This window comes from Ptychodera flava, chromosome 1 (genome assembly GCF_041260155.1).
Source record: "Ptychodera flava strain L36383 chromosome 1, AS_Pfla_20210202, whole genome shotgun sequence".
Lineage (NCBI taxonomy): Eukaryota > Metazoa > Hemichordata > Enteropneusta > Ptychoderidae > Ptychodera > Ptychodera flava.
In genome coordinates, this window is record NC_091928.1 from 36,010,153 (window position 1) to 36,037,551 (window position 27,399).

At 36.9% G+C, this 27,399-nt stretch overlaps 1 protein-coding gene across 1 annotated transcript in view; it reads left to right on the plus strand.

Annotated features, from left to right (window-relative positions):
- LOC139136270 (bridge-like lipid transfer protein family member 3B) overlaps positions 1-27,399 on the plus strand; it is a 69,623-nt gene that overhangs the window by 13,509 nt on the left and 28,715 nt on the right. The window contains exon 2 of the mRNA XM_070704001.1: positions 7,768-7,930. Within this exon, the coding sequence (XP_070560102.1) occupies positions 7,768-7,930 (163 nt within the window). The remainder of the gene's footprint in view (positions 1-7,767; positions 7,931-27,399) is intronic.

The following is a 27,399-nucleotide window of genomic DNA, read 5'->3' on the forward strand; positions in this document are numbered from 1 at the left end:
TATTTTTCCTTCATAATCTACAACAACTATTTGAAGCCCTTCTTGTGAGATAAATCTAACCCAACCAGATATACTCCCTTGCATTCGTCGATTGTATCTAGTAAAAATTTATGTGAATGTCTCTGTATTAATCCCATACCAATATCATTGCATGACGCGAATTTCTTCTGTTAAAGGGGCAGTCCTCGATCCCTGGTTCTATGACCAGTGGTTGTTGACATTGAATGTTTATGTAATTTTAGTCCCTTGTTCTCCACTGTGCACAGTTAGTCAGTTTGTTTGGAGATAAAGCTGATAAAAAAACTGCCCCTTTAACCCTTTCACCCCAGTTCCCTGTATACAGGTCCAACTTTACCATTGAAAACAATGGATTTGGGACAAACTATGGTGGTGAAAGGGTTAAAGAGGGCCCCAGTATTAGCATGTCATGACACTGAACGTAAAAAATTGATGGAGAATGCTGTTCATCAAACATTTTCTGGCCAAAGTAAAAAGGTACAGTGTATATGTACAGGTATGTGTACACAGTATGTGTTCGTATGTGGTGGGGTTGTTTTTATCATAGTGGTATAACATACCGCGGTACTACCACTTGAAATTCAGTATTTGTGTACATTCTTTTTTTAGATTCTGAGTGCCAATATGACCTTTTACTGAGATTGCAATAAGCATTCATAAAACCGTAGCCAAGTCTTTTGAATGTTTCTTGGTATTTTAGTTGTATGAATTACACCGACCAATTTCTACCCACGCAAAACTGATGCAGTGTGCAGCATTTGAAAAGTATGAGTACAGATATTTGTATGATAGAAGATATTATATAGCACTCTTTGATGTAAGGATGTGAATCATTAAAGCATTTGTGTTGCAAACAAAACTCACTATGTTTGGGGAAGGGGGTTTAGCTGTATTTCGATTAAAACATGCAAAATACAATAAAATAGGGAATATTGTGTTCTCTTAGTTACATCACACAATTGGCATTCAAATGACTGTTTCCTAGATGTGTGAACAAAATAGAACCATTAGGAGGTTTTTATCCATCAGACAAAGTTGTCAACACGCTTGAATGCCTGACTAACTCAATTATACGCTGGTGTATGGTTTGTGAACATCAGCAAAGCTTTATTTTCAACCACAGTTCGACAGATATTGATCAGTGTTAATGCATATATTCTGTATTTGCCAAAATAACAGTCAAGGAATTGATTTTTTTTCCCCTTCTCCAAACCAGTCATGAAAGTTGAAGCACTGTAAAATTGAACATTCAAATATATGGGTATGGTGCACTTTTCGTCAGAATTTCAAATACTTCTTAAACTATAGCAATGATAAACTGTAAATGAGTTTTAATACAAAATCTTCAGATGGTGAAACATTAAATATTAATCTGCCTGACTAAATATTTGGAAAATTCATACATTGAGGGTCAATATTTGAAACTTGCAATAAAATTTCATCTCTTTTTCCTGGAAAACAAGCAAATTTTCTGTGAGAAAGAATAAAATACTGATGGAGAATTAGTAATGAGGTTTATGGTGAAGGTAGGGGATGATTGCACTAAAAGTTTAAATTTGAAAATAACCTAATCAAATGTACATGTATCCTACCCATCCAAGCATCAAACAGTTAATGAAATCCTGTTCACCACACTTTTTGTATTACCTGGTATGCCCTTACTAGTCATCAGAACATTGGTTGAAAGACAGTTCAATGATCACTACAGCTTGTTATTAAGTAAAAATTTAATCCTATTCAGGCCACATCATTCAAACCTGCATACATGTAAATAACAAAGTGCCCTGAAGGTCGACACGACACATATCACAATGACAATATGACATTGACTGGCTATTAGGGTAACAGCATATGTTTTTCCACAGAGATTCTAGAGTCGCCCGTGAACAGTCTGTTTCACAAGGCTGCAGGATGATGGAAACTGACTGTTTTGGGGTATCTCAGGATGAACCAGAAACAAATACCGGTATACCATGTAGTGGGTAGTGGTATGCTGTTTGTATAACGCTTATGGCCAGTCAATATGTGTTTTTAACACATCTCATCCAATTTTCTCACTGAAAAATCGACAAATTCTCTGTTGCCACCCATCTCAGTTGTAAAGTATGCTGTTATCTTTCTTAATGTTTTCAAGGATGTCTGCATTGATAGACACAAAGACAGGTACACCTGGGTATGGCACTTTCAAACCACCCAGGTTACACTTTTTAAAACTGTTTGATTGTTTAATTGTTTCCAAAACTCTTGACCAGTAACTGGTTCCTCGCATGCAGCAGGGCCTAAAATAATGTATGCCACGTGACCACAAATCAACAAATCATGACACATTGTTAAACATATCACCTTTATACATGTACCAGGTAATTATTTGATTTAAGTACCATATGAAAGGTCTACAGTAGATCAAACCACCTCACTATACACAAAGAAAAAAGTTGATAAAAACCTCATGTAGGATTTTAAAAGGAGTAAGTGTATCTTTTCTGAAGGGCAATATTGTTGATATTGCACAAGCATGCTCCTTGTAAACTTTATAGAACACTAAAATAAATTAAAATAAAAGATGATATGGTAGGTGCATTGCATTACAGGCAGAATGAAATTGAAATTTGTCCAAAGCTCTGGGAAGTGTTACATGTATCAGATGTTGTCTCATTGGTGACAAAGAAGGCAATAGAATGTATAAGAATAGTGAAATGTGCAAATGTGAAAATAACACCAACAGCAATATGCAATTCTCCATCAGCTTATTGGTGTTCTCCCCAGAAATTTCTGATAGCCTGGGGGTTAATTTGCATATAAAAAATTGTTATGTTAATGATTTCTGTTGTTTTTACCAAAATCAAGGAGTAGTGGCTACAATGCTCCAGGAAGAACACTGTGTGCTTGTTTTATGGTGTAGATTCTTGAAAGGGTCTGAAAAACTGCTCTCTTAATGTATTTGTCTGTTTTTGCTGATAATTATAGTTTTATTAACTATTACAATTCATAGTATACTGTACCAGTAGGTACTTAAACATAACTGCAAAGCTGATCCAATTCTCTGAAATTTCTTAAGAAGGCAATTTCTTTTGAATTTGAAAATCTATTACACCACTGTGAAAGAACATTGTAAATTCAGTCACAAGACTTTCTGCATGATCAAAGGCATTTATAGAGATTTTGTTACAGTATAAATCTGTGCACATAGGCGTAGTTGAATTCCTTAGTCACGATGAAAGCCCTCAATTTTGTTAATAACAAATCACAAATGCGCTGAAATTCAATGCAAATGCTTAGATTTCTGCAAATCCTTTTGATGAAGTCATGACTCTTAGAAAATGTCTTGTGGAAAACTCATATCAGTAGTAATTTGTAAATTATCATCAAATGTTTGAAAAACCAGATACATGTACAGTAGGTATAGGTACTGTAATGTTGTAACAGACAATGTGAGTATGATATACAGCAACCAACATAAGTACTGAAACAATCAATCAGAAATCTTTACTTCATGTGATTGGAATTCCAGATAACTGATATTTTGTGACTGTTACAGTGTTAGCAAATGACATCATTGCTTTCACTAATATGCAAAAAATAATATTTGTCCATAAATTTAGTTTGGAAAATATGCATACAATTACGACAAGAAATACTTTATTGCTTACTGCCAATGTTATGATGAACGCCAGAAAAGACACTACCGGTACAAGCTGCAACATCAGCAGTGTATGCAACATTGAGAAAATTTGTCTGAATTTCCGGCAGCAGTGCCGGATGTGTTCCACATACCGGTACAGGTATATTTACCGGAAGTAGCATCCATCAACAGTGTTAAATAGTCATGTATATTGAAGTGCAAAGTCTGAGCATTGCAAATACAGTGCTATTTATACAGCATACAATGTTACTGTTGACAAATAAATTCTAGTCTTGACGACACCTGAGATACAGTTGTCAACATTGACATTGCACATTATATTCACACCGGGAACAGGTTGTTTTGACAACTTTAATACCAGGTATGTCAACATGACTTTGGGAGAAAAACAAAATACTCAAGAAAAAATTTTGAATCAGAAAGTACCGGTACATCAAGTGTAAATACTGAGCTTAAAAAAGTGAAGTACCGGTACACACATATAGAGATATATAGAAACAAGTGGTTCTCTCTCACTTCCTAATGCTGAAACACCATTGAAACCCTTTTATCTGCCAGAGAGCAAATCAGATGCTGAGGAAGTGTATTCAGAAATGTTTACATAGAAAAGACATGAAACTTAGATTACTTCCGTAACCAAGGTACAAAAACTTATAGTAGTGTTGTGTGTGTCAGTTTTATGCTAAAAACTGCAATCTACTTTAGGCAAACATTAGGCCAGACATCAGACACTGCTGGCAGAGGTTCTGACAAATGGTGTTTCATGTGTTGGATGTTCTTTCAGCTTGCAGTCCATAGCCATCACTATGTCTTTCCTGGTGTCCATTGTAACATTAGCAGTCAGCTATGAAGTTTTCCTTGTCATTATTTCATGCATATTATTATTTTTCAAACAGTAAATTTGTCAACAAATATGATTTTTTGCATATTTATGAGAGAACAATGATGTCATTTGAAAACCGCTACAATATCAGTTATCTGTTGGTAGACTAGAAATTCTAGAATACAAAGAAATATAGATTGTGTATTCCAATCACATAAACCAAGGATTTCTGATAGACCATTTCAGTACATATGCTGGTTACTGTGCGGTATACGGTATTATAACTCTTCAAGTGGTATTCTGTTTGAACAGTATGCATGATTGCTTTACGCCACCTAAATCTGGTTTTTCAAACATTCTGTTGTAAATTACATATTGCTTTTGATATGACTTTACCACAAATCCTCATCTCAAAGTCGTGACTTCATCAAAAGGATTTTCAGAAATCTAAGCATTTGTGCTATATTTCAGCGTATTTGTGATTTATTGTTAATAAAATTGAAGGCTTTCATTTGGATTATGGAATTCAAATCTCTATAAATGCCTTTGATCATGCAGAAAGTCTCGCAACTGAATTGAGAACGTCCTCCTACAATATTATAATAGATTTGCAAATTCAAAAGAAATTGCCTTGCTAAGAAATTTCAGATAAATTGATCAGCTTAGCCGTTATGGTTATGTACCTACCGGTACAGTATACTGTGAATTGTAGTAGTTAATGTAACCATAATTATCAGCAAGAACAGACAAATACATGAAGAGAGCAGTTTCTCAGATCTTTTAAAGAATGTACAAAAATGTAAAGCACACACAGTATACTTCCCACAGCAATTGCATATTCCTATTGGTGTTATTTTCACATTTACACATTTTAATATTTCATCTAATATTGTCTTCTTTGTCACCCTTGAGATAACATCTGATAACACTGCCCAGAGCTCCAGGCAACTTAAATTGCAGATGCCTGTAAACCAATGCACCTATCATATCACAATTTTTTTCAGTGTGCTTCAAACAGGAACTTCCCCTATAAAAGCCGGATTATTGTAAATCTATGCAACTTTTAAAAAGCCATGCTACTGATCGGACATGCCGTGTTTGGTACTAGAATCCTATAATTTTGCCATGATTCATGCGTTCATTGTCACTGAATCTTGCATATGGTGTCTGTGAATATGTAGTGACTAAACTTGAGTCAAAAATAAACTGAAAATATGTTCCATTTTTTGCTGGAGAACACATACATGTACATGTACATGTATGTTTCAAAATATGTGCCCTGTATGACCATTTGACCCCTCTTTGGCCATCATGATTACTCAAATTTATCATACGGTGAAAGCAATGCTATCAAAATTCAAAAACTCCCGCCCAGTGTATGCAAATGGCTGCATCATCAGTCCATGTAATCCCCCTGTTGTGCACCCACGGTCCTGTAACTTCCCGTTTAACAATCTTCATGAGGAACATGCTAATGCATTTACCAACAGTGTTGATTTTCAGAAAAGATATACAGTCTCATTCCTTATAAAATCCTTGAAGTGTTTTTTATCAACTTTTGTTCTTTGTGAATACTAGTAGTAAGGTGGTTTGATCTAGACCTAATAATTATTGAAAAAATAAATGTGCACGAAGTTTAAAAACCTCTTCCAAAATCTCTGTCTTGATTTGCCAATTTTTATTTTGGCGCTGCTGCATGCATTGAACCTGTTACCAGTACTTGTTAACAGTTTCAGAACCAGATTGACCAATTAGTTAACAGTTTTGGAAAATCTGACCTAGGTAGTTTGAAAGTGCTATACCGGTATAGTCGTCTATCAATTTGCATATCCTGGAAAACATTAAAACAGATGGCTGTGTCCACAACTGAGATACCACGTGTACCAGTAGATGACAGCAGAGAATTTCAATTTTTCAGTGAGAAAATTTGATGATGTGTCTTACAATACACATATTGACCAGCTGGTATCCAGTACAGAGTATATATTTGTTTCCATTTTATCCTGTCACCCCAAAACAGTCAGTTTCTGTCATCCCGCAGCCTCATGAAACAGACTGTTCAGGGGCGACTCTAGACTCTCTATAAAAAAAACATATGCCTTTACCCTCATAGCCAGTCAGTACCATATGTCATTGTGATATTTGTCACATCAGCTTTCAGGATACTTTGCTATTTAATTTATGCAGGATTGAATGATTTGATGTGAACAGTGATCATTGAACTGTCTTTCAACCAATGCTCTGACAGCTAGTGAGAGCATACCAGGTAATACAAAAAGTTGTGGCGAACAGGATTTCATTACTGTCTGCAATAACTGTTTGCTGCTTGGATAGGTAGGATACATTTGATAGGTTATTTTCTAATTTAAACTTTTAGTTCAATCATCCGCCACTTTCACCATAAAACTCGCAACTAATTCTCCGGCCAACACTGTGTAACACTCTGTTCATGTACCGTACATACCGGTAGTGTTGGATATCAGCTGGTTTGAGTAATATTATACCGTATATGCTCCACTTGCCCCAGGTCTTTGGGCTGGTATCATTACAGAGCCAACTGAAGGAATAAACTTCAAAGGACTGCCATGTTGATGGTTGTATCTGCTGTCCTGGATTAGTTTTGACTACCCTAAACTTTGCATGTACATGTACGGTACATGTACATGTACAGGTACATATCAGAGTGTAACGTATAATGGTAACATGTCCACGGTTCGTGTTCCAAATTGCATTCTCAGTGCTTTACCTTCAAAGTGTACTGAGGTACAATGTGCATGTACTGTCCATACCAGTGCAGTACATTTCCATACTGTTAATGCTATACTTACTGTAAGCTTACCATACATGTACACTATACTACCGGGTAGACTAATCATTTCAGCTCTACCACATGACAGGCAAAATTTGTTGGTCCTGACATAACGGTATACTGTCCGTACATATGTACTGAACAAGATCAAAGGGCCACATTGACTGCAGCAATGAGACAAAATCAACGTATCAAGTTAAAAAAACAACATGTGTGCATACCAGTATACTTTGACACTTCAGCATATGGTACCGGTACATGTCATGATTTGTATTTCCATGGAAATTGTGAAGTGTCTCCCATATTACAAAATACAGATGCTGCTTCCATGGCTGTATTGAAAATATTCAGTGGAATGAAATATTAAATAAAAGTTTTGATATAAAAAGACATGAATATAAGCAACCCAAGACATACCGGCATTCTTGATAATTTTACTTATAAATCTGTTATTTTTGTGTTTTTATCTGACAGGTTTGTGAAAAACTTGTCTCAGGACAAAATCAATTTAAGTACGCTGAAGGGGGAAGGTGATCTCAGCGATCTGGAACTGGATGAGAAAGTTTTAATGGATCTGTTGGATTTGCCAACATGGGTTGTACTTACCAAAGCTGTTTGTAATAGGGTTCACATTAAGGTGAGTCATTATTTTGTCCTTTGCATATCATTTATTTGTAATCATGCTGTAGAATGAATATGTGTATGTCCATATACGGTAAGGTAGAATGTGCTTCAAGGACAGATATTTGGACTCTCAAACGTTTGTGATACATTTCTTGACTACCACCTTTGTGGGTTCATTTTGAAGCTCTTGCATTATGTAAAACGTTTTCATTGGCTTTCTTATGTGACAATTGAAAATTTAAGTTTTTCCCATAGAGTTAACACAGCGTTGGCAGCCATTTTGAATTTCAATAGTCAGTAAATATTTGGTAAGTTTTTCTCTAGTTCCAAATTTTGCAAGGTGACCCCTGAGTTTTAGTCTTGATTTTGAAAGAAAATGGTTCGAATTTTCCTTCGGGAAAATTTAAGGAAAAATTCAAATTTGTGAATTTCGAGGTGTGTAGTACATGTACCTTAAAATACAGTGTTCCCTGTGACAAAATAGCTGTTGTATCAAACCTAGGATGGGTTTAAATTTTTGATGTACAGTACCGGTACATGAGTCATTCGTAATCCCAAATGTACTGATGAGATGACACAGAGTACGGTAAGTGCACTGGTAGATGTTCATCTAACATGACGGTGCAGTTTGATTAAAATCAAATGCAGAGAGACCGGTATGCTCTGCCTTCATCTTGTGCATTGTATCACCCTCTCATTTGCCGTCCTCGCATTTCTATTGGGCCAACAAAAGACAGATACAAAGGGCAAAAGACATAGAAATTGAGCCAATCCCTCACACTCTTTTTTAATCAGATTACATGACTGTGTACACTCTATATTTTTTCTTTTACTCCCTGCAGTAAAACTGTTAAAATATATTTCTTGATCTCAAATTCCAGTCAAATCAGCATTCATTTCTACCGTACCTGCTGGAAAAATTATCCTATATTTTATATGAGTAAGTTTTGGTTCTACTGGTACACTACATGCAATCACTCTGCCTGGCTATACCCTACCAGTATAGTAATTTCAGCTTTCCAGTCAAGCAGTGATGCAGACTTTGATGGGGGATCCACACCACACCACCAGACAGAAGTGACTCTATCTGCACAATCTCAGTTGACACCTGTATAAATATCCTTGAGTGCAGCAGGTGTGGCAGAAGACATGCAAAAAGTAGCCACAATGAAACAAACATTTACATGTAGCTGTTATCACCACCATGAGTTTACCGGTATACCCAGTAGAACACACAACTCTACCGGCATGATTGACATCGAGTCAAAGACATGTTCCGTGTGTGTTGAGTGGATGTGTTCATAGTGTACATTGTATGGCGCAGTGTTTAGACTAGACAAGACTAGATCAAACTTGTTCTCTTCATCTTGGAAAAACAGAGGGATGGCTACTTTAAAAAATAATCTATAATTTGCATATTCTGTTGTTTATAAAATGTATTCTTTCATATAGTTATGAACAACAATAATAGATTGTTCCAAAAACAGAGGTGTGGCCCAGCTCTAAAAATCCCCATATGGGGAATCCTGCTAGATGTACAGTATTAGTATGTTGGCTGATGTACTGGTACAGGTGATATGTTTGGTACATGTACTTGTATTTCAGTAATGCGCAGCCACCTGTGAATCATAATCCTCTGTTCACAACCTAAAGCTCTGTACCACACAGTGTATGTACCGGTACATTTCCATAATTGAGAAGTTAGCCTCTTCACCGGCAATTTTCACTGAGCAGATTGTTTCCGATGACGCTGTACCATGCCATTGGAAACATTTGGCTTGTGGGTCAACTCACGGTTTTGAAGAGGTTACGGTAATGGGTTTTGTGCACTGGTATGGTCAATTGAGTACATGTCTTATCTGCAAATGCAGCTTGAATCCAATTGCAGACATAATGGACCATGGTAAAGAATCATTTTGAAAGCCAAAGAAAAGGAGAATTAGTGAAAAGACAGTCCACTTTTATTCAAGCTATATCATTTCTCATCTGGGCATTACCACACACTACGGTATACTCAATCTATGCGTTCATTCAAAACTGCCATGTGCTGTAGGTTCCCATGTCTTGAGACAAATAAAGTCAGCTTACATGTAGTTCAAGCCCTCTTGAAATTTCTTCATCACAATCTTATCTGTAGCTAAATCCTCAAAGATCATCTTCCCATTGATAATAGTAGAATGCACAACTTACCCTACAGTGCATGTACCATATGTATCAACATCTATGATTGTGCAGATAAATATTCCCCATGTTTCGTTTTACAAGCTTCAAAGAATCAATCAATCAAGTCAGTAATAAGAATTACTAAGATGTTATACAAATAAATAATTATTGATAGATATTCATATCAACAAAAGAGAAATGATTTTGATCATGAGATAAAAAAATGAAAAGGAGGTGTCTTTGTTTTTCATGTCAAGTCTGAAGAACATACCGTACATTGCCTGCATTGGCTACAGTTCAAACAGTGTTCACAGTGAATAAAAGTAAGTTACATTGTGAAGTTCAGGTACAGGTAAGATATACCGGTATGGTACTGTTCTACAGTCCCATTGTGTAATACAGTTTGTGTGGATATTGTACTCTATTGATGGAGATGGTATAGTGTATTGTACATGCCTCTCATACTGACATGACGGAACATGCTCAACCTTGAATTCAATAGGAAGAAATCACTCCTGATTTCACGCTGCAGTTGTTGGACCATAAAGAGAAGCAGGTACTCATAATGTGTTTTCCCGCCTAATTACGGGCAATCATTTGCCCTTTTTTGCTTTCAGTTGAACGTAAAAATTGCAATTAAAGTGCTTTAGCCAATCAGTAATGAAAACAGAAAATCTTTGCAGCCTGTTGTGAATGTCATTAAGCTGATTGAGTACATCAGTCGGTCAGCCTGGTTTCATCAGACAGATTCTAAAAATAACGGTATAATCCAGCTGAGTAACAGCTTTCTGTAGGTGCATACAAACAGTACCAAACATAATGCCATATGCATCAGTTATTTTGCGATTATTTTAATCAACTGTACACCATGTTTGTCTGCATACTCAACCAAAAGACAATGTGAGACAGACACGTGTCAGTTACAAAATAGGATTTGGCATGGAGCTGTAGCTATTTTTAGCTCTCTCTGTAAAAAGTAAAATCACAGTGCAACACTTAATTTGTTCTGGTTACAAAACAATCATACAATCACATCTGAACTCGATTCCCATCAAGTTGCACACATGCACTGTACTGGTATATCGTATGGTATTCCTAATCTGTGCTGTATCTGTAGCATTACTATTGAACGAGAAAGATTTTGTCTTCATCATTAAATGCATTAAGATGTCAATAATGATTTAGTGTAATAATGGAACCACAGGGAATGGAGTAATCTTGTTGTTGTTGTTGTTGTTGTTGTTATTGTTGTTGTTATTGTTGTTGATGGTGATGATGATGATGATGATGACGATAACAAAAAATATTAAAAAACAATGTGTCATTCCTTGCTGTTGTTTGTCGATGTTGTAGATAATTGTAAAAGAAAACTGTAATCGTGACCAAAAAACGACGTAGGTCGCCCAACGTCACTCCCATCCTATTAATTTTTTGGTCACGATTACAGTTTTCTTTTACAATTATCTACAACATCGACAAACAACAGCAAGGAATGACACATTGTTTTTTAATAGTTTTTATTATCGTCATCATCATCATCATCACCATCAACAACAATAACAACAACAATAACAACAACAACAACAACAACAACAAGATTACTCCATTCCCTGTGATGGAACAGGGAGAAGCCAGTATTCTATTTCTATAATCAGATCAATACTACCGGTATTGTGCTTTGCATACAGGTTTCACTGCATGAGGCCTTGCATTCACTCAAATACTGTTACCAGTACCAACTTCTCAACCATTGCACCAGTACCCCATTGTACATACATATGATTTATCTAATCAATTGTTTTTCCTGTCAACACTGTGCTACTATGGTGTGTTCCTGCCTAAGGTACCGGTATTTGGCCTTTGCCCAACTCTTTGAAAACTGTTTTTCATGTCTGTTTTTTTTCTAATTTTTTTAAACTGAAGGCTAATTTTTACCATAAAATAGCAGAGCTGGTTTTGTTTTCACTTTCTGTTTAAATTACAAGTACACTTATTTAAGCACATCATTTCCAACTCAAGGCAAACTTGCAGCTAAACCCAACATACCGGTATGTGATTGTGCCCTTGAAATTAAGTAATTTAACATTGGTACCTACTGGTACAATATAATTCATTTAGGTCGGCGGGATTTTTATTGGAGATCTCAATAATATTTGCATGGTATTTTTATGGATTTGGCATTGAACTCTCTGCTCAATTTTTAGAGGCAGAATGCACCACTGAGATAGATAATTGGACTTTCAAACTTTTTTGATACACTCTGATGATGAATCTTCAAATTTCACAGACAAAACACCCTTTGTTTCCACTTCAGGATCGTGACTTTCCTTTTAATACTTTGAATCACTATCATTGTAACTGCAATTGAAGCCTCTTGAAATTATAATAATAACATCTGAGTGCCTTTGTGGATTCAAATGAAATACTGCCAAAGCCAGTAATTATGGTATTACCGGTACACTCCCCGGAAAGAAAGGTTCTCCCAGAACTGTGCTAGTATTACTAACTAAGACTTCATCTGGAATGATGCAAATAAAAACACGATACTTACAGTAGCAGGACTGCAAGTGACAGCTGAAAAGGGAACATAGCAGAGGTATTATCCTTACATGTCTTGAATCAAGGAAATGAATTCTAACATTGAAAAGAAATGTAATGTACAGTAAATGCCTGTCATCTGGGAGTGACAGATGAATTATTAGTATTCCAACTTAAAGCTTGCCTGACAACAGTACACAGTTCCTGATACTAATGTGAATTAAGCTGCCGTGCAATATGTACTGTAGTAAGGTATACAGAGATCTGCTGCTGTAGAAATTCTACAAGAAGCAGATGATTTAGAGCCATATTTGAACCTGGAGAACAATTTCACTGCAAAGAAAACATACATCATCATAGCTCTGATGTTTTGATTTCAAGTTTGAGATTTGCTATGGGAACCTAAACCAGCCATCTAATGTCTACCTCAGAAATGTACACTAACAATAAAACCAATGTTTACAAGTACATGGAAAAAGCAACAATGGTGATACAAAAGTACCTGAATTCATTTATTGCCAACTTCCATGTAATTCTCCAGTCACAAAACTGTTGCTATAATAAGGCAGAAATGAGAAATTAAAAGTAACATATACCAGAGCACATAAAATATTACTCCATCATATAACCTAGAATGCCCCCTGGTGGCTACCGGTATGATGTTATTATCATGTTCATTCACCACAAATACGATTAAACAGCCGTACTCATTCGACCTAATTTGTAAAGCATGCATGTCATGGCTTTGCTTCACTGGTGCGTTATCTAATATATTTAATAATCATTACTTTCGAGATTGCATCTGGATGCACAGATCAACATTGCATATCACTGTTAGCATTTTCTGTACTTTCCAGTTCAGTTGCTGGCTATACATGGATATGTTTACTGACCGTTCAGCCATAAATGCTATACCGGTAGTAATGAAGAAAACACACTGCATTAGATTTAATAATGTAGTTTTACCGATGTACCGTGTAATCCAGTTTTACCCATCCATCTCCTAATTTGGTATGACCCAATTGTCTTTATGGCTAAGTTGAACTTCTCAGAGGGAAATGAGAGTGAAAGGGTCAATGCAAACCAATTACAAATCATCAGAGTTGCGTTTCTGTGCTTGGTAAATATTTTAACACTCAGTCATAATTGTGCACTTTGAACATGAAAATTTTGTTATTTGCTGATTCTCTGCTGAAAAAAAACTGTGTACATGAACTGTTCTGTTTCAAATCAGGAATAAAACTGTAGGGTGACCTTGCAATTTTTTTGCTGACAGAGGTACATGTACCGGTACAGTGTGTACAGGTATACTGGTATTATGTTATTTCAGCAACCATCTGAAATTCAAAATGGCTACCATTTAGTATAAAATCTGTAGGAAAAAAATTAAATTTTCAGATATCATGTAAAATAGCATGTAAAATAGCCTGTGGAAACAATTTTCTCTGTACATTTTAAAATGACACTTAACAAGCTCTAGTGCCAAAGTGGATATCAGATTTTATAGTTCAATAACATTTCCAAATTTTGTACAGTAAACTAAATCATATTCAAGCATATCTGGCATTTATACCATATAAGTTGTAGTGCATGATGTTTGAACTTCATAAAAAATGTTACTGCTCAGAGTTATGCATTTCTTTAACACTTTCACTGCGTAATTAATTTTTATACGTGCTTTCCTGTGCGTAGTTTTCTATGGGTATATGGCCTTATAAATATTGATTTACATGCATGTGCTATATCTTTGTAATTATTTGAGTATTCGGGACAATTTTTTCAACGAGTATTGCAATATGACAGAGCATCATAAAAATGCACAAAAGGTCATGTGACATGCCTTGAAGATCACGTGATCATGGCGGCCATATTGGATTTTACAAAAAAAATCAAAAAATGTTGCATTTTTTGTTATTTCAACATATAAATGTATTTTTTCTCAGCTTAACACTTTAAAAATTACCACTTACGTTTTATCAACTCAAATTCAGTGGGAGGAACACATACGCTAAAACATATTCCACGTAAATGAGATTAATATGCATATTTATTACAAGTTCATCTTCGAACAACAGGCATCATCTGACATTCAAAGAGAGCTATGTTCTATTTCAGCTTATATACTGGTAGCCAGTCCGATGTGTAATTGTCATTGATAGATTGATGTCGTACAACATCCACAGGATACCCCATCAACGTTTGTGATGTCAGTCACCGGTCCTTTGTCGCACTTTGTCGCATGCTCAGATTGCCTACCTTCCTGTCAGTGTCTTGCTTGCAATCTCTGTGTTTGCTCAACTGGTTTGGGAATTTGAAATTTGACTTTCGCCATCTCGTCGAGTTCAGTTTCAAGATCAGTGACAATTCCACTATTAGTGTCTAGAAAACATGCTCAAGGGCTTTGTCGGTGTTAAACTTTGCCCGCATCGCCATTTTTAAATACCCTCTGAGAGAAAAACAACAATTGATCGCACGATCCTCACAAATCACGGCCGAGAAATAACCGAATATGGCGGCATTTGTTTACAAATTTGGCGCGCATGCTCATTTAGGTTTGACCTCTACCTCGTATACTACGCTAGGCTTGAGGAAATAGTCAACAAACATGATGTAGATCAAACAAAGCCAACGTATATCGAACGCATATAAACGCGTACGTTCTTGGCGCGTTTACGCGCCTCCCGCAGTCTGGCCGTTGGCGCAGAATGCGCCCCTCCCGCGGTGAAAGTGTTAATAACAGCCACCAAGATTGGACATGTACCCAGTAATCATTGATACAACATTCTGCCTGTTTCCCAGTTACAGTGTCATGGACTCGCAGTTCGAAATTTTACTGATAATGTTTGCTTTGATGAATGTCAGCTATAAATCTTGACTTACAAACTGACATTGTACAGCCTTACTTTAATGGAACAGAATACATTGGCCATGATTTATCAAATAATCATTGTTGACAGTTTGATTTAGATGGTGTGGGCAGGATGATGATTGCTTTAGATCACTGGTGAAAATGCAACATTTTTATGGCATTTCGTAGTGTTTGACCAATACTTTTTATTCTGTCAGTGCATTTTTACTATCAATTTTGAAATGGGGAATAGAACATAGTAGTATACGTACATGCATAGGCAAAAATTACTATGCATGGGCTAGTACACGGTAAAAGTAAATATGAATTTAACATGAGATATGAGTTTTTCAATTGACATACATGATATAGCAATACAGTGCAAGTATTAGATTTCTGTAACAAGGTAAATCATCTTTGAATCTTAAAATACCTTTATTAAAGGGAAGTCAAATTACGCTCCATTTTATTGCACAGTATTTTAGAAACTGTTTACTTTGAATTCCATGGGACATCTGGACAGAACAGCAAATTACATTTGTCTGCACTTTCTGTTAGCAGCTTTTCAGTGTGTTGTACAGCTATCAGAACATGGTGACCCAACTATTAATGTTTCAGTTTGAGCAAATGTTCCAATTGTGTATAGTTATAGGTTACAAGGTACCGGTACATACACTCATATACTGTAGCTTGAAATATGTTGAATATTTTATTGCCAGGTAATGAGACCTGCAGTAAGCACTCACACAAACCTACCATACCGGTACATCCTCACTATCAATCTTGGTTTCATTAAAAAAAGTGCATCATCAAATACGGTACAATATGACAAACAGATTTCCTGACCCCTGTCAACTATCAAGCATTTCATCATCAGTGTGTCTCACCATCTGTCCTACTATCTCTCAACATATCTAACCACAAATCTGTGTCCATGCCTGAAGCATCTGTCATTTCGTCTGCAACCAATACATGTAATGTGTCATCATGTTCATTTTAGTTTTTCTATTTCAATGCAGTAGTTTTATGCGTTTGACTTCACCAATAAAGATCAGTCAATAAAAATTCCAGTGTATTGATCTAGTGGGGTATTTCAAATAGTGAAATGATCTTACTGCTGTATTTCAAACAGAAGAAAATGACTGATCTGCAAATAACAAGTTCATTGACAGCAGTTCAATTGTTTTTTGATCTCCTTATCTCTTTCATGTAGGGCAATCTAAATCTCCTTGTCTGTCCTATAAAATGTTTTCAGGTACATGTACCAGTACATTGAAACCAGTAAAATGATTAACAAGTATCCAAAGTGTTATTTACAAAACACTTATATTCAACTTTTGCTAATGGTATTCATACATATGAACAAATCTTGAAACATTCAAAAATAAACTTGTAACGTACAAAAAGCAGACATAATGTTTATTGCAGATTGGTGTACCAGTGTCTACATCCATTCAGTTCTTCTATCATGTGACACGTAGCACCTGTGTGTCAGCATTCCTAGTGCATCAGTGCAGATTTATCACAATCATGATAAGCTTACATCTTAATTAAACATACCGTAAGTTTCTTGTAGAAGAGAGCACATGTATCAGAATGTAGACAGCATTGTAAACAGATACCATAAACTTGTATCAAACCTGTTTGTCATGATCTTGTCACCAAAAATTTTACTACCGGTATACCTGATCTACTAATCTGTCAATATCAGCCAGTGTTTTGTAATGAAGCTACCCAACACGGTGTGTTTTTGTAACACACTGCGTAGCTCTATTAGCCACCATTAGCAAACCATTTCTGGGTACATGTACGGTATACCGGTATACCAACCATTTTACCTCTTGTACACCGCTACATTTAGGAGAAAGACCTCATTAGTTGCATTGTGGAAGAGGGGAATTAGTGTGCGTCACCTCGGCTGAATCCCAGTTGCCAATTTAACTTGTGTAATACACCTATACGTCATAAAACACATTACCTTGATTATTCTGCAAGTTTTGTTGTGGAGTTGTTACATCTAATTTGGTTCAAAGAAATCAACAATGGCTGTACTTCAGTGGTAATCAAGATTTTTACACGCAATATCCGCAGTCACACCTTTGAAAGTGATTATTACGTGATCACACTTTGGTTGATTTTGATTGATTTCTGTGGAGGGGTTAGGATCTTTCTACAGGAAAGCAGGCCTTCAAAGATTAAAATGTCAAAATCAAGACAGGGAAGTTGGTAATCTCTTAATGAAAAGCAGTATGTGTGTAGTTGTTTCTACTGGTATGGTTTCTTCCCATCATGCAGTTTTATCCAATCTAATCATGTCTACTTTGAGATTCTGATTGATTTCCATCTGTTTTGTGAATATAACAATCCCAGGAACAATAATTTTTTTTCTCTGGCCTAAGTACTCTTTGGTGCATCCACAGTTTACCCTATGAGCAGGATTGCCTTGCTTGGAATATCATTGAGTGCTCTGTGAAACGTGGTAAATGGATCTTGTATGGAGAAGATACCCTCTGGTGACATTTATCAATGACATCACAACTGTCTTCACATTACAGATAATCCTTCTCAAGCACAAAGAACAATCATCTCCAACCATACAAAAGCAACATACTGTATCACATGTACCTTTATGGTGCCGCTTCATGTCGCAATTGAAATAAACCAATGAAAGCCAGTAAAATGAAGCATACATTGCCGTAAAAACTAATAAATCTACTTCAGGCAAACAGAGTTTACACTGTATGCAGCAGTTTACCAATTGGAGCATGTTTTGTTAAGTAGTTGTGATGTACTTTATGTGACGTTTCCGTAGATATGGTGTCCTTTTAGTATTGAAAATCAGAAGCATTCATATGCTAGGTTTATTTATAGATAGAAAATAACTTGTGCGTGCTTTATCGTCATTTTCCACTTTGATTAGCTTTGTATAAACCAGCTTGGCACATACCATACAGTCAACATGTTACCTGCATACCGGTACATGTTCACTCAAGACAAGGGTATGACTGTAAGATTTTGCCATACATACATGCACCGGTATGTATTATTGTCAGCCTAACACAGCCAGGGCTCCAGGCTTTGTTTTGCATTAGTGACATATATGTATGCTGTATTCAACAAAGAATATACTTATTGACAAAATACAACCTATCGATAGCCGTAAACTTTTTTCATTTCATCAGTTTATGTCATAGCCTTTTCAAAGAATGGTTAAGTACAAGTAAATCCTAAAATTACAACATCACCAGTATATCCCATTGTCCCTAAGACAGATAAACTTATGAGACTGGTTATGTCTTGTCATAAAATTTCTTACATTTGCATCTAGGAGAAAAAGGCACTCAAATCACTTACATACATGTACACCGTAAAATCTAGTCAAACAAGATATCTTGGTCGGTCTCTCTAGACAATAAGTATTCTTGTGCAGCTTCCATTCATGATCTGTATACCAGTCCATCATTGAGCTGTGTCATCTACCGGTAGTGGACTAGGTAGTTTCTATGTCAGCTATTAATCATGACCACTCTAAGTTTCTAATTTTATATTCAGTATTATTTGCAAATAAATTGTTAACATCATCAAGACAAACTATAACAAATGTGTGCCCTATGCGTGTGCTAACTATAATAAGGTACAGAGCATTTATCACATTTCTACTGTATAATAAGGTGCAGAGTATATATCACATTTCTATAGTGAAATTTATCGTCATGGGACGAACTGATATTGTCAGTGTTTTATTGCTGTGAATTTGCTGCACACATATCTCAGTTTTTAACAGGTACATTACTGAACATGCATGATAAATTGTTGAATCTCTAATGACAGTATTTCACTTTCAAAATGTAAAAAAGGCATTAGATGTTAATCAATTTTCTCTAAACTGTTAAAAAAGATATTGATCAGAAATAAGGCGATCAGTTCATGTCCCGAATAAGCTTATTACATGTGCCTACAATATTACCTGTGTTACTTCATTAGAAAAATTAAGATACTAGAAAATAGCTAAATATACCGGTACTCCGGTCCCTTGTCACATGAAGGTACTCAGTTGATAGGAAAAACTTTCTTTAACACTACTCAAGTTCAACTACTCCAGGCTCTCAACTATCAAAGGCAGGAAGGAATAAAACATGCGATGTATAATTATGTTGACCTATGAATCAGATTGCCTTTGATTTCAGCTCAATCTTTCATGTGAATTGCAAAAACTAATTTGTCAAAACCACTCCTGATTGTTCAGTGTGTACGGTATTTGGGATGCATACAAGAAATTTCACTACAGTAACACATACTGTACCTTTACCAGCGTTCACAATAAATATTACAGAGAATTTTTTTAAGTCACTGAAACATTCATGCTTTCAACTGCAAAGAAGAAACCTGAAACATGTTCACCACATTGATTGGCCAAGATCCTGCCGATGATAAAGAAGAAGTCAGTTTAAAGTGTAAAACCTGCTCAACCATGTCTTGAAGACCACAGTCTGACAACACATTTTATGATTTATCCAGCATTAATCCACTACATACCAGTATAGCTTGTCAGTCAACTCTAATCCATCCGAGTTACTCATCAACAGGTTTGCTTGTAGCATTATTAGTCTGCCAATTAACAATAGCTTTTTTACCGCATATTTTTACAAGCATTTACAATATGCAGTGTACACTATACCGGTACATGCAGTTCTACAGACTATCGGTATACATTGGACAATCTGCAGTGGAGATTTTTCCATCGATTTTAAGGTTCAAGCCCTAGCTCACATTATTGAATCGACACAACGAATGACGTACATGTACCGTATATGCTCTTCAAAAATAAACAGCTAAAGCAACTGAAATCGTTATTTTGTACAGTCTGTGTCATTCACTGGTACATGTAGAGTGGTATCAAGATAATGTCTGAGAAATCCGGTGTCATGCAACATTGTCGTCATGGTGATGTATCGGGTAAAACAATGTACCCAGAACATGAAATTACTGTACACCAAGCTCATGTTGCATATAATGCATTGCAATTTACCCCTGGTACATTGTGCCTTTACACACATACATGTACCTGTACTTGTATCGTGGAATAAAAAACTAAATGTATGCTACTTGATAAGGTGAAATGATGACAATTAATGTTAAGGACCTTTTAAGCAGCTTCAATGGAAAGTATAATCTGTTTAACGCTGAATATGAGATAAAATTCTTATTTCAAAAGGTGAGTTAATACAATACAGGTATACTGGTATTTTGTCTCAAAGCTAAAAAGACACAGTTTATTAAAAATAATTCTGAGGAATATAAAAGTTGTGTCAGAACTGATTAGAAGCCGTTTGAGCAGTATAATTAACACAGCATTAGCAGTTGCTTTACACCCACAAAATGTAACTTGGATAAAACATTTAAGAAAGCTGTACAAATTTCATACACCATACTATATTTCAGTGGCTTTATAGCTGCCTATGACTATCTAGAGACTTTTTATGGCAATTGAAAGAAAAAAGTATTAGTAGCAGGATCAGAGCTATTGTTAAAACAACAAAAGAAATACAAATCATCCAGACCATCAAATAAGAGCCTGATGCCATTCCTGTATGTGCAGCTGTGTACTTTCTTCATAGCATATATTGCTTTCACTTATTGACAAGTTTGATAGAGCTGAGCATATTACTCTGCACCGTGATCAATAAAAAATATCTATCAATGCAACTCGGATGTTTGAGATACTGTCTGAATTTGAATGTTCCTGAAAAATTAATTGCTAAAGTATAGCTCTGAATTTGATTATTGTGACACAACAATAGGCTCATAGTTTACACAGGTGCCGAACATCCTAGGCAAAATCTGTCATGAATGTGTGCACTCCCATATAATCGGCAAGAAAATTCTGAATTGAATATTAGTACACTCACTACCGGTATACTCCCACTCAGCTGTATTGATTTACAGAAACTCCTTATGAAGTGTCTCATAGGTTACATACATACCGGTACAGTACCATAACCACCTCATGGATTCCAAAGTACACAAAAATGGCATGGAGGCTCTCCTTCTAATTGTAATACATGCATGTACCATATGCTTAAATTACATCCATCCCATTTTGTACTTCCAAATTCTTGTAAAACAATGCAGATACAGAACTATTATTCATAAGTACAGTACAGTCCACGCAGAACCTGTCATTGTGCTGGCATTTTGCGAGCACAATGCCAGCACTCTTAGCGCATTATGCCAGCACAATTGGGTGTGAAGTGCCAGTATTTTACGAGCACTGTGCGAGCACTTTACGAGCACTGTGCCCGCACTGAACAAAATGTGCCCGCAAAATGCGGTATTGAACTCAAAAAGGTAGTTGTCGGTGACAACATTGCTACACTTGCCTAACTGAAATTGCGGCGGCTGGGAGTAACTGAATAATCTTGAGTCCTAAAACCAGCTCCAAACTCTTTGTCTGCCTAAGGCAACTCTAAAATCCATAAAAAAATCTTAGTCGTAGACAGGTCACAGTAAGATAATATCACATGCGTACAGTATGCGTAGAGCTCCGAAGAAATCTACCTCAAACTCTGCTGGACCTCGACACTAGACCTCTCACGGATCGTGGTCTAAGGTTGGAACACGGACGTGTAGACCGTGGTTAGATGTGCTTTGTGAAAAATTGCAACAAGTGAACATTATTGTAGCCATTTACAATAAATAAAGTTCATGATACGTATTAGTAATATCACAGGCACCACATTGTTATGCAATATGCCAGGGGAATTTTCTGAATGAATTCGTCAGTCATTTGCCGTAGAGTAGACATCGTACATGAACTAAAGCATGATTGCGAAACCTGATACATAGAAGCACCAGATTGTAAACCATTTTATATTAGGGAGGGTGAAGAATAACAAGTTTTGAATTGTTGCCCGGTCAATTTGTTGTATTTGAAACAACGCATCCTTTTTACACAGGTAAGGAAACGAGAGCGCCCAGGAAATAACAACTAGCATCGAAATAAAATTTGTTTTTGAAATCAACAGCTTGTATTTTTGTCCTGAACTTTTTACGATTACACGAACGACTTTGCTCTGGATCCGACTGTCTATAGTAGACACTGCAGTTAGCAATATCGAGTCACTATCATACTGAAGTAAAGTCAGCGGTGATGTCGTAGGAAAATGCAAGTGTTTTCATTGGCTTACTGATTTTTCGTGCTAATTCTGCCGTGTTTGTCGCAAAAAAAAATCGAACTGAAGTTTCGAAGGTAGCCGAATCGGCGAACCATTTTGCTGAGATGCCAAGTCCGAGTTTTGTAGAGGCACCGTGGTCCATGGATGTCACGTACAAAAATACATCCGCGGTCTGTCCGGTCATAGACCTTAAAAACCGTTTTTAAAGTCTATGGTCCGGTGCGTGTCCCTTTTAAAAAATATCTGAGCCATCACGCATGCACTGTGTTGAAAGAGGGTCAGTAGTACACTCTACGACTAAACCAGGCACTGAGATGCCAGAATGTGAAACGAGAAAACCCAGTTCCAAAATGACCTATAAGTCGCGAAAATATCCAGACTGCAAACTGCATGCCCTGTCCGATTGGGCATTTCCAAGCAAATATGGCTACCGCTAAGCCCGAATCTGCCTCTGTAGTCATCGTGTAAAATACAATTCTAGGTTTCGGTGAATTAAAGCAAGCGGCTTTATCCGACCGGGAAATATGACGACAGAAGTTCTAAACATTTATACAGGTCCTGTATTGTATTACGATGTACCGTCCCTCCACAGTTTGTAGAAAGTTAAAAGCATAACATTTTTTTGAAAGTTATATCGATGCGATACATACTATTAAATCTGAGACTCTTTCTGTCAGTTTTGGGCTGCTGGTCTTCACAGCAACTTGCGTCTATCGGATATAAAAAAACGTTCAAAATTTTCGGGGTAGACTTGAGTCGATACTGTCTCCTGCGTGAACGTCCTTGGACCAGAACTGCGACCTTTGTTTCATGACGAGTCAAACATACATTGAAATGTAAATGTACCAAAATTTACAAATTGAAGTGACTTGACTGAACTAATTTCGTGGTCAACATGTATTTGACGTTCAGAAGTGACAGATAAAAAACGTGAATAATTCCATTTTGTCGATTTGAAAGCCCTCTGTGGGACCGTGGTCCGACAAAGTCCCATGGGAGCATAATGCTTCGAGGAATTCGCCTGCTATTCTTGGAAACTGCTGGTTTCCATAGCGACCATGCGACGTGTAGACCATTGACTGTTGACCGATGCGGTTTGGTTCAATAAAACATTTTACATGCCGAACTTTCACTTTGAACCAAAGATTCGAATCATATAAAATGATGGAAATAGCAAAAAATACCTCAAAAGTTGTCATTGTCGGTGTAAAAACGCACCATACATTTTCCCATACATATCAAGGCTATATACTGTCAACGTAATTCAATTCTGCAAACTCAAAGACGACGAACATGTTCTTCATTAAATCGCATAACCCGTGGAGAATGTGTCATAAACAATACATTTCCAGAAGTTCTCCGAATGGTGAAAATTGGTGTCATACATCTCCGCGTTAGCGCCCCGACCAAAACTTTTTATTGCAGTTTTAATCAGGTGTAATATTCAGACAATCGCCGGTTCAGATTTTTTAATTTTTAGGGGGTGGAAATAAAAACATTATCTTTGAAATCCTTGTGTGAGTCTCATTTATTCCAAACTTTTACTCGTAATTCCTTCTTCAAATTTGGTGGCCTTTAAAAGGCCAACTTGTTATGTGGCACATTAACTTAATTTTCTTTTAGTTTTTGAATAGTAAAATGCATTGTCGACATTTAAAACTGCGTCAAACAACGATTTAATCGCAAGTATTTTTAAATCGTACCGACTGTAACACGAACCTCGGAATGTTAGAGAATTTTTTGGTGCTGATATATCCGTGGATCAAGGCTGATACTTCAAAAAACATCCAGTACGTTAGTGTTTCTACAAGTAGTGATACGTCTGCTTTACTTCAACACTAAAATGTCGCGTTCTTTGACACGTTGATGCGAGAAGCGACATCGTTCTTTCGTTACGACTACCCATTGCACTGAAGTTATGATTGAAGTTGGCAGTGGGGAAAATGCCGCCAATGGTAAGAGTACCCCTGTTTCAGCGTGGTTGAGTTCATCTAAACAATAACCCAGTTGCAGATTCGAAACGTTAAGTTCGTGGCTTTATGATTTCTCCAAAAAATTACGGAATTATTTTTGTAGAAAAATTATATTTATTCCTTTAAAAGTGTTTCCGAACTTGATAGTATACACCAGCAATGTGATCGCAATTATTTAAACAATCATGCCGACGCGAATCTTTACTGTAAATTGTTGCATACTTCGATGACCTTTGTGACCCATCGCCTGATTATGCTGATTAGTGCGTAGACGCTATTGAATAGGCCGAGGACAATGTCTGCTCTGGGTGGCGATTGCAACCCACGTCAAGTCTTCAAGGTCATCTGGACGACAGTGTAGCAAAATTTGACGTGTTTCCCGGGCAACTCTTCCCGTTTCGGCCCCAAGCTTTTGTTCACAATGTAACCAGGAAAGTTCGTTCTTCTGGTACCTCAATGTATACTTATTCGATGTGGAGGGAATGTCGTCCCCGAACGACTGTCACAAAATAAAACGACACTGAAGACCTGTGGTGACGTAATAGACTTCACTGTGATATACTAATAACGTTCAGAGTACGATTTAGAACACACTGCACCGCGCGTATTTTACAGAGTTTGATTTGATCAACGTAAAACACGACATGAAAAAGACGTATTTTTCTGCAGCAAATAGTTGGGGGCGGGAAACATTTGAAATTCGGTTCGTCAGGTGTCGACTCGAACGGAAAATACAATCAGAAACTGGCACAGTGTTTTAGTTTTCGTCACTAAAAAGTTTGGGTTGGAACAGTTTTTGAATATCGGACTTTTTTGGCATGGTATTGTCTGACATTATCACAAAAAAGACGTGATATTTTTTCAAGATTTTTGGCCCCGATTTCATTCGGAGTGGGAACAATTTGAATATTGGACCTTATCGGGTATTAGCTCATATGTAAAATATAAGCAGAAGCGGTAGTTTTTTTTTTCAGATGGTCGTAATGACAAGGGAAACAAATTTTAATGTTGGACTTTATCGTGAAGCACCGGTGGCGATGAAAAATTACGCGGCGTCACCGTAGTTTGTATGATTGCGTTGGCAGTATGATGATCATGACTTTCTCAACATCGACTACCATGTTGTCCATTTAATATTTTTCGTACGGAATATCCGAGGAACGTATCAAAACTTCATGGAGATTTTCCTACCGCAACTTAGATAATGGTTCCGACCAACGTGTACTGTCGCGCAACCTTTCACCCTCTGTAAACATCGGCATGATCGGCAAGAAAACAAGTCGAGCGCTGTCGCCCAAAACGAATATTTTGTTTTCATGTCTGTGGAGAAAATTCAAGTTATTACTTACGAACATGGTCAGTTTACTCCACTCACATTATTCATTTTATTTGTGCCACTAATTGTGATAGTTGGCTAGAAATATGCTGATAGAGACGTTCGGCTTGTGAAATCATTGAAATTTACGAGGACAGGTTTACGAAGCAGAACCTCAATCGCGATTTTTGTGCTTCTCAGTTCAATCGTTCCGTACATCGAAGGGAAAAACCAAACCGTATAAGAGTATGCGTCTTGTAGAATTTTGGTCTTTCCAGGCGTCACACTAAACAACCTCACCTGCATGTACATACCAGTAATATCATTGTGATAGAGGGACCGTGATTACTGTATCGAGAAAGTATGACGCGCTACAGCGGAGTAAGCAACGAAACGTTATTCCTGACTTCCTTGCATTTAATTGCATGGCATAATAAACATGATAATGTGAACCGAAAATGAGTGTCACGATTACGATTAGGCATGAAAAAGAGGAAGAAAGCCGTGAAACTGTCACAGAAGTTCAGCATTTTTAGTTCTAAATCGTCTTTTCTGACAATTGAAAAAAAGAATATGAGCTCGTATAGACTAGAGTGATTCAAGTTCACAGGCATTCACTTCTGCCATGATAAATCGTCTTCCTGTTATAAAGTACACATTTTGAAAAATAGAAAACAGATCAAGAATTTTTATTGTTGTGTTGACTTGTCTTCTACGATGCGTTACGGTTATGGCAACAACTTACATGTACCTATCGTCACCATCACAGCCTCACTCAGTTTCTTCAACACCACGTCTCACGACCAGTGATGTCATCTTTATTTGAGAAATTCGATAATTTTCGATCGAACTCGATCTTCACAGCGCACCAAGTCAGAGAAACAATTTCACAGGAACAGATCATGCATTGTTGTACGTAAGGAGTTTTCACTTTACCCCCGGCCTAAAATCGTTCTAGTATTATTAAATGACACTAAACGTCGCAACTCCCACCCAATCAGCAATGGGTCAAAGTTCGGCTGAGCCGATGACAAAACCCAGCACAACAGTAGCCACTTGTACGTCCACTTGTTGCAATTTTTGTCCACAAGAATGAAACTCTTACAACTTACAACTTACATTCACATGCAACAGCGTTCAACTCAGCCATGCATTCAAGGTCAAGGTGTGAATGTGCCTCACATTGCAACAATGCCCGCACAGTGACGATGCGCGAATCGTGCCCGTACAGTGCCGGCACAGTGCACTTTATCTGCCCGCATACTGCTGGCAATGATGCTCGTTTCGTGCGCGCACAATGCACTTTTTATGCGGGCATTGTTCCCGCACCAGTGACGGGTTCTGCGTGGACTGTACTGTATGTGTGTGCTGATACACACAGATAATTATAGATCTACACATCCATTGTACCGTACTGGGGGAGATGCTGTTACCAGTATATGGGGAGAGAGTATAGAGAGACATCTATGA